This window comes from Bos taurus, chromosome 12, assembly GCF_002263795.3.
Source record: "Bos taurus isolate L1 Dominette 01449 registration number 42190680 breed Hereford chromosome 12, ARS-UCD2.0, whole genome shotgun sequence".
Taxonomy (NCBI): Eukaryota; Metazoa; Chordata; class Mammalia; order Artiodactyla; family Bovidae; genus Bos; species Bos taurus.
The window spans coordinates 22740600-22753310 of NC_037339.1; the positions used below are offsets into that span (position 1 = coordinate 22740600).

The 12711-nt window shown below is 37.3% G+C and overlaps 1 protein-coding gene across 1 annotated transcript in view; it reads right to left on the bottom strand.

Annotated features, from left to right (window-relative positions):
* The window catches only part of COG6 (component of oligomeric golgi complex 6), a 54561-nt gene extending 42077 nt beyond the window's left edge, over positions 1 to 12484 (bottom strand). Inside the window, 7 exon segments of the mRNA NM_001035069.2 lie at positions 239 to 309; positions 673 to 755; positions 2589 to 2700; positions 6213 to 6271; positions 7573 to 7644; positions 9871 to 10014; positions 12286 to 12484. Coding sequence (NP_001030241.1) covers positions 239 to 309; positions 673 to 755; positions 2589 to 2700; positions 6213 to 6271; positions 7573 to 7644; positions 9871 to 10014; positions 12286 to 12438 — 694 coding nt within the window. The 5' untranslated portion in view covers positions 12439 to 12484.
* Positions 12485 to 12711: the final 227 nt, after the last annotated feature.

Here is a 12711-nt window from a genome sequence, read left to right on the forward strand (position 1 = left end):
AAGGGATGTCTAATCAACCTTAAGATAATCTGGGGCACAGATACTGACCTTATTATTTTTTCATTTCCATCCTTAATTATATATAGTACTGAATTATAGTAGATACTTATGAGGCAAACACAAAGACAGTATGTTCAAATTTTTTTATTACTAAAATCAAAATATGCTATCAAATAAATACTAAGTGAAATAAAATCAAGCATTCATGAATCTAGACTGCATCAAAGAGACCACTTACTTTGAGCCCACCGGTAAAGTCTTTCGTAAGATGTTTCTTGAAGCAAGGCCATTTGCTCCATAATTTCTAAACTAAAAAAATTAACGATTATAATTTATTTAAAAGTTTTAGCCAATAGCTAAATCTAAGAATCTAATTATTTTAATTACAGAATGATTTGGTTATAGCTTATTAACTTTTTATCATTTTGTGGAATAATTTTTTTAGTAATTTTTTAATAATTAAATAAACTTTGCCAAGTTTTAATACCATCACTTAGATACTCAACTGCTGTTTTATGCTAAACACCAGGGTATAACTTCCTGTTTATCCAAAGACACATAAAGATTAAACTTCTATTTCACATAATGCCATACACTTTAAGAATCTAGAAAATCTTTAAAATTTTGGAAACACAAGTGGCAATACAGTCATGAATTGAAAAGGCTACTCACCCCGCTGTTTGTTGGTTTGTACGCAAGAGAACTTTAACATCATTATGAATCTGTTTTACTCTTCCCAGTGCCTTGAAAAAATCCTTTAAAATTAAGAATGTAACTTTAAAGTTTCCATGTTTTCAGGTAAAACTATATTGCTCTAAATTGAAATATCATAACAAAGAAATTATTCTACCTACTCTAATGAAGCCTTCTTATACTGATCTCAACTTTCTCTAAATTTTTGTAAAATGTATGATAGATATTTAGTGAAGTGAAAGTTGCTCAGTCGCATCCCCCAGAATCTTTGCGACCTCATGGACTACAGAGTCCATGAAATTCTCCAGGCCAGAATACTGGAGTGGGTAGCCTTTCCTTTCTCCAGGGGATCTTCTCAACCCAGGGATCGAACCCAGGTCTCCCACATTGCAGGTGAATTCTTTATGAGCTAAGCCACCAGGGAAGCCCATTATTCACATTTTAAAACGTATGTGCCAAACAGTGTACTAAGATGTGGAGATTAAAAGTTTATAAAGACAAAATCTCTGTCTTCAAGACGTATACAGTTTTGTGAAAGAGTAATGTAAACCTGAAGATTATAACAAAGGAAAACATGCTATGTATTACGTATCTAAGACACAGAAAGCCCAGCATGGCTTCATCACCACAGGAGATGATGGTTTATGTGTCTACCATATAACCCTTTCTTGCCCCTCATCCAGGAGCAGAATGCAAAGCTGAATGTATAAACATACATGAGCTGACTGACGCTGAACTCCCAGCTTTTCTTCCCTCTCGAAAAAGGTACTGGAGCCTTAGTTTCCAGATAGCCACCAATAGTGTTCCAACCATGAAAAGCAGTTGATGAGTTATTTTTCTTTGATGAATAAAAAACTTTTTTAATGTTTTAAAATCCCTAATACTGTTGATTATTTCTGCTGAGGCGGGGGGAGGGAAGGTGCGATGTCACATATTTAAAATGCGCCAAGTTCCTCAAACTATAAGGGCAATAAATACCAATAGGTAAGGCACCTACAATTCTCTCACCTACTTAACACCCTACACTCAAGGGATGGGTTCCATCCCAGCCCAGGCAGTAAGATAACGGTGACATCTATCAAGAGTCACTCAGTAAGCCCCCCTCCCTGGGCCCCCTCAGGAACTCTTCCTGCCCTCAGACCCCAGGCACAGGTTTGCAGTTCCTCCCAGTTAGGACACTGAAGGATTCTTCTCAAGAAAAACTGAGTATTTTCAAGAGGGAAAAAAGAGAAATGATACTTTTCCTTGTTGTTTAGCATTTTGAAGTTTTAGAAAGAATGGCATGGGTTCAGAAAAGAATCAGATGACAAGGTAAGAAGTTTCTAATCTCAGGAAAGACCAAAAGTTGTGAGAGAAAGAACATGTAATCACTGCAACATCACTGCAGTGTAAACAGAACATGCCATATAACTGCACTGTGAGGCAGAAGAAAAGAGAACATGTATGTGTGGAGGGAAAGGAGCCGTGGAGAGAGAGGCTAATTACTTAGTCCATGGTAGCTCATCCATAGCAAATAGTTAACATGGATATCCAAAGCATACTCCTTTTCACCAAAGGTCCAGAATATAGAATCTACAAAAGAAGCAATTAACAAGATTGAAAATGGTTGCCAAAGGACTTAGAGATGGAAAGGAGTGGAATACGTGATGAGGAGATGTAGGCTTTCCTTATAAGCCCTATTGTACTCTGACTCCTAAAAAACAAAAAAGAAGTACACGTACTGTTTAAAAAAAAATAAGATAATTTAAAATCTGTACCTTAAATTGCTAAGCTTAAAAACATTTTTAAATAAAAAAAAAATTTAGGTGGTAAAATAAAGCCTTAGAAAAGAGTGATTTCTCTTTAACATCTGTAACTGCTATGCTTTAAGTGATTTCAACAGAAAGCAAAAATACCTCAGTGATGGGTCCTTCCCTTGTACCTCGGAGAAGACTCATTTCGTCAGAAGTCAGCTGGAACTTGGATAAGAAGGCATCTGCCACTTGTGCTCTTATTTCTAACCTTTGACTGTAATATTTTTAAAAAGGGAACAGAAAATCAAGCACATTATGCATTTTACATAGCTTTAAAACAAGTTGCTTCTCTCATAACTTTTAAGACAAAGACGTGAAACTGTCTCAGTATCTTCAGAAGCCTCATTTCTGCCTCAAATACTAGCAGCTCATCAAGCACGTAGGTGATCAATTAGCTGATATTGTCCTACCTCTGCAGAGGGCACAGTAAGAGGCCACAGTAAAATGATGAACTAACCTTTATGCAAAAGGGGAAATAAGTTCATGAATGGTACAGGCAATACAAATCCTTAGCCACTTATATGTATGTGAATAGTTCACCTTATGGTAACAAAGTTGTGAGAGAGACATAAGCCAATTAATTTCTTCTCAGTCACTAAAAAGTTTTAAGCCTTTGAAGCTGGTCCATGAAGTACACAACAAATCAAAAATCAAGCCTATTATTTACTTTAGGTTAGAAATTGAAGCCAAGAACTCATCTTGTAATTCTTCATTAATCCAAAAAAAAAAAAAAATCACTCCTCTCTTTTGTCTTAGCCACTTTTTCTGCACACTATCATAACAAACAAAAAACATCTTTTCAAATTATATTACCTGAATGCAGCCAACTTAGACTAGCTGACCATTAGGAAAAAGCACACTTGAGTCTGCAATTCAACCTGCAGGGACCTGCAGGACTGAGCTGCGTCACAATCGAAAGGCAAGTCAGGAATACAAACCACATGAGCAGAAATTCAACATTCCTGCCTTCTAGATTTTAGATTTGAAGATATACAAATAAAATTAAAGTGTTTCGTTAATAGTGTTCACAGGGAAGTAATATTCTCCAATTTCAAAATATTCAAATGAAACTGAACAAACAGTATCTGAACAGACAGAACAACGCATGTCATCTTTGTTTTGTTTGGACTCTTGGGTTTCCAGGTTTAAGTTCACAATGTCAACTGCTCCTGCCGAATGACAAGAGCTAAAAAGAAAAAGTCCTCCAGGTGGCAGTAATGCTCTATTTTTCTCAAATGACAATGTAAATCACCTACTTAAATCTATACAGATTTAAAAAACCTATGTCCTTAATTATCTTATTAAGTACTGATATCTACAAGTTACCTTAACATGTTTTGTTTTATACTTTTAGAAGCTCAAATCATTATCATACTGGATTTAAATTAATGATAACACCTCATAAAATTCCTTGAGACTATACAAATTAACCATTTCAATGAAAATCTTCTGGGAGTTTCTTTTGGATCTATCTTCACAGTCAATTTACCAGGCACAAAGGAAAATTAATCTCTTTAGTTTACTTTTTCATTATGTTTTAACTGAATCTAGCACAGTTGACCCTTGAATAATGTGTGGGTTGGGGACTCCTACCCTACCCTGTACAGAGGAAAATCTGCATATATTACATCCAGCCCTCTGGAGTAGAAGCTCCAACCCACTGTGGACTGTGTAGGACTACAAAAAAAAAAAAAACACATATATAAGCGGACCTGTGCAGTTCAAACCTGTGTTGTTCAAGGGTCAGCTGTTAATTCAGTATGCACACATACTAACTGAGAGAAAATACACCACATTGTTAACAATAGCTGTATCTAGGTGTTCAAGTTAATCTAACTGTAATTTTCTTCAAGTTTCACACATGTAAATGAAAGGAGAAGCAGAAAAAAGTGATTTTTTCTTGCCTTCTCCTAACCTTTTATAGGGCAATAAAAGAATATGTATCACATATGTTCTGACAAAATAAATTGCTTTTATATTTTTATGTAAGCTATAATATCAAAACCTAAGATATAGGTTTATAGCAAATAACACAATCAAAATAAAACCTATTAAAAAATAAGAAAGAATGAGAACATAAACAACACAGCTGAGGAAAACTATCTAATTAAGTACAGAATAGCTTCTGTTTCTAGTTGCCAAAGCCAATGAAGAAACAAGATGGACTACACATCTCTGTCTAAAAAGCGGAGAGGGATATGGAGGGTAGTACTCCTTGAGGTAAGTCAGGCAGTGTGTTCAGCACTCAATATAAATCACTTATTCATCACAACAACCCTGCAATGTAGCTTATTATTCCTTTTTTTCACATGTGATAACTGAGCCTGAGGGAGTTAACAAAGAACTCATGTAAGATTAAAAATCTAACAAGCTCTTACCTAAGATTTAGATTAGAATTCAGCTCTTCAAGGTCTACATCCTTTCCACTATAACATACTACACCTCAAAGAAAAACATTAACATTCACCAGAGAGAAATCTGGCTGATGGGCCTTTCCAAGAGACCAAAAAAATACATAATAAATAGTGATTTCACCAATATTAAAAAACAAAGTTCATATTTATTCACTCAAAATCACTTACTGAATCTACAATGTGTTTTGCACTGAGACATAAAAAGAGAATAAGAGGCTGTCACTTCTCAAGGAGCTCAGCTTTGTAGATAAGAGACTCAATCAAACCAACAATTAGTTACAGGAGATTGTACTACATACTAAAGATGGCAAGACAAAGATTTAACTCAGGCCAGGAGAAGGCAATGGCACCCCACTTCAGTACTCTTGCCTGGAAAATCCCATGGACGGAGGAGCCGGGTGGGCTGCAGTCCATGGGGTCGCAAAGAGTCGGACGCGACTGAGCGACTTCACTTTCACTTTTCACTTTCATGCATTGGAAAAGGAAATGGCAACCCACTCCAGTGTTCTTGCCTGGAGAATCCCAGGGACGGGGAGCCTGGTGGGCTGCCATGTATGGGGTTGCACAGAGTGGGACACGACTGAAGCGACTTAGCAGCAGCAGCAGAAAGGGTTTGAATAAACTTTGTATACAGGATTGGTGATGTTTCTCTCTTGGTTTTAGACATAATTTTCAATTGAATCCACACTTGTTCTCACGTCAGCCAACAAAAACATAAGAGAAAAATTCACAGGTGGGTCTCTAACTGCAAGGAAACTTTCAAAAGATGTGTTGTGATACTAAAAACATTCTAATCTGATGCTCAAGGCACATGCTTAGTTCTGAATACAGAAATTCAACACCTGCTTTTCCTTAGAGTTGACTGCTCTGTGAACCCAACCATCTCTTCAGCATAGTGTGCAATTTTCCTCATCATGGTCCATGCACCAATGGGAAAGAGACGTGTGGTGGCAGAGCAGTTCTGTACCTTGACAGCAGCAGCGTACATAATCATTAAGTTAAAAATGAAAGGCAATTGTGAAAAAACATAATACAATTACTAAAAAATTTAAAAATCTACTGCTTGTTTTGAATTATACAGCAAACGAACAACACATCATCACTTCCAAAAAGGTATAATCTCAGTCCCAGCTATCAATGTTCCTAAACACTGTTTGTATTTGTTTTACTCTTGGATAATAGCTTAAAACCTCATATTTTGTATCATTTTTGAATCACTTTTTTGATTATTTTATCTCTGCTTTGAAGTTATTTATAGTTTTTGAATTATCTCCAAATTAATGAAGAATTGATTATATAAAGAAAAGCTTACCTTTCAGCTTGAAGCTTAGTGGTTTTTACTATTAAATCCTGAGTCTGTTCCTTTGCTGCCTAAAATTATAAACATATCTAATATTAGCACATTTCAATTCTATTATACTTCAGAAAACTAACATTGCCAATTACTGGAGTTCAACAGCAAATGAGATTACACTCCAGAACACAAAGATATAAAAAAGGCCCAAAAAATTGAAACAGATGTTTTAAGGCTCACATACTACATTTAAGAACTGACTCAGGCAGAAAACAACACAATATTGTAATTATCCTCTAAAGAAAAATAAATAAATGTTAAAAAAGAAGAACTCAGAATTCTCAATACACACATAATACTACATACATAAGGCTTACAAGAAAGAAAAAGGTGTCACCATGATGGAATTTAACAGTTCCTGATGCTTTTTAGTGAAACAGAGGCACTGGCAGGGCCAGTTGAAGGATGGAAAACATGGCTTCAGTTATGGCTGTGCTGAGCTACCAGGGAATCTCTGAATGAAGTTGTAAGCTAAGTCAATGATAACTCAATATACAAAAAATACCCCTCATAGAGGGTTCTAGTGAAGATTAGAGATAGCCCCATCTACAAGACAGAGTGCTGTTCCTGACCAAGTCATACTAAGTCATACTAAGCAATCCTCTCTCCCCTGAACCAGAGCTGAAAGGATCAGGAATGAAAACTTGATGAAAAGGTATTTCAAAGACTAGGAAAACATTTATAAGGTGAACTGAAACAAACAACAAGTGTAGCCAATGAGATTCTCTCTCAGTGGCCTGAACTGGGCAATCCTATAAAATAAGGCAGTCAGTAACGAGAGGAGAAACAAGTCAGTGGTTGGAGACAGGTAGAGACATAAAGGCATAAAGTGAATCAGAAGTATGTAGATCAATGCTAACTCTGCAGCCAAACTAGGGGTTTAGACAGCTTTAATAAACGGCCCTACACTTAGAGACATTTTCCTGAGATATTTTTTAGAGTGAGTATAAATCATAATTAAGCTGGGTCTTCACTGGGCATAGCTTTAGTCTGAAAGTATTCCTAAGGCTTTCTACTAAGGAATTTATTTGTGCTGCATTTGTGGAATATTATGGAATTCAAAAGTTTATCAAAACTTCACACAGTTATCTCTATACTGGCAAGATCAAAATACAAAGGTTTCTGGAGTTAACTACACAATATTAGCAAACCATCACTGAAGAAACACGAGGAGTTATAATTTTTAAAAATTTACATTCAAACTTACTACAGGGCATGATGTATCAGATATCCACACATTCTGTGGACTTAACTAGCAATTTCTGAAAGTTTACTGTCTTATCAGGAACTAGGCTACAATGCAGTCATTATACCGGACCTGTAGGCGACTTGTCATATCTTGACAACAGCTGCTCATTGCTTGAACATCTTCATGTATGCTTTCAAGTTCCTGAAAAGGAAAAAAGTAACATTAGATATAGTTAAAGCATTAGGTATAGTTAAAGCATTAGGTATAGTTAAAGAAATTTCTCTTATCTTAGCCAAATCTTTACTTTTGTTCCATGATATTCTTTTACCAAAGCATGACAAAAGATTCTGTATTTAAGACTGAAAATGGTTAAAAAGAATAACGTCTAGAATATGAAAAGATATTTTAAAAAACTAGCATATTTCTTTTTAGAAAGGGTCTGACAATAGGAAAATGGAAAATTTTTAAGAATATGAATACGTGTTTATTCACATTCTCATACTAAGAATTTATCCTAAGAAATTAATCAAATAAATGTGCAACAATATATGTAAGAGATGATCAACACAGAGTTGCCTAAAACAAATGGCAAGTGTGAACCATTTCCAACCACACAACGGAAACCTGTGCATCCATTAACAATGACAGTATCTGTGTGTGTGTGATTATGGAAAAATGTCTACATAAGGCTAAAAAAGGGCTCATAAAACACATACAACACCTCCCCATGTTTGTTTGTTTGTTTGTTTCAGAAAAAATACACATATATGTGTGCAGAAGAACACAGGAAAAGTCCTGAAGGGCCACACAATAAAATACTGACAGGTTATTTTTGTGTAATAGAATCATAAGTAATAGTTCTATTTCTGACCTTTACTGTTTATCCTAAACAGCTTTGAAGTGAATAAAAGAATGATTTCAAAATAGCAATTAATATCAGCAACAGCAAACAGGTACAAATAGGCAAACTAATCTATTTCCTTAAATCTCACTGTATAATCTAATGAGACTAGCACTATATTATTAGCCAACTAGGTCAAGAAAAACTTATTTCTAATATTTACTTTAACAAATGGCAACCCATTCCAGTATTCTTGCTTGGAAAATCCCATGGACAGAGGAGCCTGGCGGGCTACAGTCCATGGGCTGCAAAGAGTTGGACACGACTGAGGGACGAAGCATGCACTCCAGTACACTGAATGAATCTGACTTGTAAATAATGTAGTATCCCTCATGGACATAAATATGCTTGACGAGCTTCAGTCCACTGCAGTCATTTTTACTGATCCTCAAATCATCCTATCTTTGACCAGTGGAAACCCCTTAACTTAGCTCCATAGTCCTTTTCACACTTCCCAGTGGTCTTTTATGGCTTCCTCGCTTTGGTACTTCTTTTCAGTGGGAAATGGTGTTTAAAGAGTACACTTTAGATGTGCTCATCACTACTATCTCTCCCTAGTTTTATGAACACTACCAAACTTCCCTTTTAACCTTTCAGATTATTAGACTTCAGCCAATGAAATCCTACTGCACAGTTAAAAACAGTCTACATTGGACTTGCCTGGTGGTCTATGGTTAAGAATCTGCCTGCCAGTGCAGGGGAAACGGGGTTCAATCCCTGGTCTGGGAAGATCCCACATGCAGCAGAACAACTAATCTCATGCACCACAACTACTGAAGCCTGAGCACCTAGAACCTGTACACTGCAATGCAGAGTAGCTCCTACCCATCGCAACTAGAGAAAGCCCACGTGAAGCATGAAGACCCAGCGCAGCCACAAACAAATAAACAATAAATCTTAAAAAAAAAAAATAGCCTTGTGTTTATTAAGCACTCACTGGTACCATGTATGACACTTCCATACAACTCCCATAGAAATATTAACTATGTAATATTACTCTAATTTAATGTAATTTATAACATAATAAATAAAATTCATTTTCACCCTATGGTGAGTAGACTGCTCACTCAAATATAATGAATAATTATTTATTAGCTGAAGTAACTGATTGCAATTAATCTGAAAATTTCATAATTTAAGATGCAATAAGGTTACTCGGTCCCTATTAATCTCCAGTGGAAAAATAGTTATCCAAGGGAGATGTATTCAACAAGAGACTATTTCTACTGGAAAATCACTCAGAGAAATGGTTTTTTGTTTCTGTTTAAAATGCTAAAATTTGTAAAAGAATTTCCCAGAGCAAATATTTCAACATTCTAAGACGCAGCATTTGTGGAGGTTATGGATTTAGAAATCACACCAATCCAAAGAATGATGCTGCTGAAGGAATTGTTAATAGTTAAATTTTTTATTTGAACATGGTACACAAATAGCAAGCGTATCAACTCTATTCATAAAAAAACTTAGCACAAAGCCAAGCATACAGTAAGCGCTCAATAAATGCTAAATGAAAAGAGTTTACATACTTCTTTCACTTCCTTGAAAATGCTTACAAACTCTTCATTGATGGCTAAACTTCTGCGTTCGATATCTCCACGTAAATTTCTTCGAGTCCGCAAACTGTTTTCAACAAAAAAGGTTGACAGTGCCTTAAGAGCTTCCAACATGTCCTACATAATTGATAATAAAAGAATATTATTGGGACCAATTTTCAAATGTTTTTCTAATCTTAAGCAAAAACTTACTGAAATCATTTCCCAAGAATTTATTTCCATTACACAATCCAAAAAATACCGGAAGACCTTCACAGTACTGAACAGCAAACTTATTTCTGAAACACAGTAAGGACATATTTACTTGTGCATCGTGACATATATACAAGGTTATTCATTGCAGGATTGTTTGAAATTGCAAAGATTAGAAAGAACCTTAATGTTCCTCTAAAAAGGCTTGGTTAAAGAGACTGTGATGCAGCCATTGAAAAGAAGTGGAAATTCTGTATGTACTTACATAGCGTGAGCTTCAAGATATAAGTAAGTGAAAACAAGTGTTAAAAAAAAAAAAGGACTATGTACAGTACATGCATATTTACTGGCACCTGCATAAACCAACTCTGGAAGGCTTATCTAAAAAATAAGAACTAACGGTAGTTTCTAGGCTGGGAACTGAATAACTGGGAGCCGAACTTAGACTTAAGAGAGGAAGGCCTCTCTGAGATGACTTCTGAACCAAAATAATTCAAGCAAGATTTGACAGTGGCCAGTGGCTTAGTCCAAGATGGTTTAAGCAGATAAAAAAAGAGATAATCCAAAAAAAATTAGAATATATTTTTCAAGATTGAGCCTATAGGATTTGTAATGAATTGGATGTGAGATGTGCGGGAAAAGAAAACAACAGGAATAAAAAAAACACTTATATGCTTCTTGCATGAAGGGTAAATGGTGATGTTCTTTACTAACAGGGGAAGAGAACCAGTTTGGAGGAAAATCAAGAATTCTGGCCATGCTATCTGTGTGATATGGATCAGGTAGCCAACTGGAGGTGTCACGTAGACAACTGGAGCTTGGTAGAGATGTCAGGAACAGGGTTAGAAATTAGAGCATCATCATGCTTTTTACTATTTAAAAAGCTATGAGACTAAAAGAGGTCTTTAACAGAGAGAACATGGGTAGAGAGGGCAGAGGACCAAGCCCATTGTGTCCAATAACACCCTAAATCCTACAGACAGAAATTCCTACACCTGAACTAATACATGTTCAAACAGGCTGGACTTTCCATGTTTTGATTACGTTATCATAAAAACACTGAACACATTTGGTTGCTCACCTAAAACTAACACTATATTGCAAATCAACTATACTTCAATTTTTTAAAATGGCTGGAATGAAAAAAACTGTAAGGCTATTTAAATTCAGTTTAATATTTAAGAGACAGAAAAAATAGCTATAAATATTTATGGCAAAAAATAGATAAAATAAAGCTATTTCTTTTTTTGGAACACAGCCTTGATACGTCCTGGAGTCGAGGCTAAATGAGTGGTCAGTAAACGCTAAATGAACAAAATAGCACAGACTAGGGGGCAAAGGACAGCTCTCCAGTTACTAGATATATGTCTTAACCCAGAGACCCTCTCTCCATACCTTATTTTTCTCATGAGTAAAAAAGAAATAATGTTAATTTACCAGAGCAGCTGTATTAAAAGAGAAGATTCATGTCAATAACAGACACTTTAAACCCTTAATAAACTGTATAAAATTAACATTTATTGAGAATTAACAAGAAACAACTCCTGCAGCGCTGTGCTGACCATTTCACCTGGTTTCTCTCATTGAACCCTCGCAACAACCCTGAGAAAGTAACTTGCGGTATTCCCAATTAAGAGATTTAACATCAGCTTAGAGAAGTTAAGGGACTTAAACCAGAATGCACCAGTTTGCTGGTTATATCTAATAAGTGGTGGTCCTAAAGACCACCTTTCTTAGTCATAGTATAATGTGGACCATCTTTCTAACTCATCATAGTATAATGTTATCTTTTACACACAAATTCTTATCGATACCTTACTGTCAGGTGTCTACACATTTACCTATAAAACTCTCACTTCTACATTTTTTTTCTTTATGCCGTTAAGGCACGATCAACACCTGTCGGGGTCAGGGAGAACCCCTCTTCCACCGTTTGCCGTCCAGACCCAGAATCTTCGAGGAACCGTTTTAAATAAATAGAGGTACACCCTGGAAACTTCGTTTTTCCTGGGTCTCCTCGGCTTCCCCCTTCTCACCTGCCCCACGTCGGCAACGCAGCCTGAGGGGTCCCGCGGGCCTTGGGTGCCCACCTCGAGGCGAAGACAAGGGACAAGCGCGAGGTCGCCGGACAGACGACCACCCCCCGACTCCGGCTCCCAGGGATGCGCGACCCTCGGCCCCTCCAGCCCCGCTCACCTTGTCGTTGTCCAGCCGGGTGTCCAGGATCTTACGCAGTTTCCGCGACAGCGGGTTGCTGGTCTGCGCCGAGGTCCCGCCGGCCCCATTATTGAGGCCGTTGGCAGCCCCAGTCGCGGGCACTACGACTACTTCCCCGCTGCCCTCGGCCATAGCGCCTGGCGTCCCGCCCCTGGACAGGCGCCGGCCACCTCAGCCCAGGAAAGGGACGCGCCAGTAGCCGCGTAGCACGCATGCGCTGCCTAGGCCGCGCATGCGCCCTCGGACGCCTGTGCCCCGTCCCCTCCTGTTCAGCCTGGCTCCTAGGAAGCTGGTCGGGGCGGGTGGAGAAATCGAGGGAGGCGGAGCAAGACTTCAGGCTGGGAGGAGGAGACTCACGTGAGACTGCGTTTGCAAAGTGGACTGAAATTCAAATCAGGTGTAGAG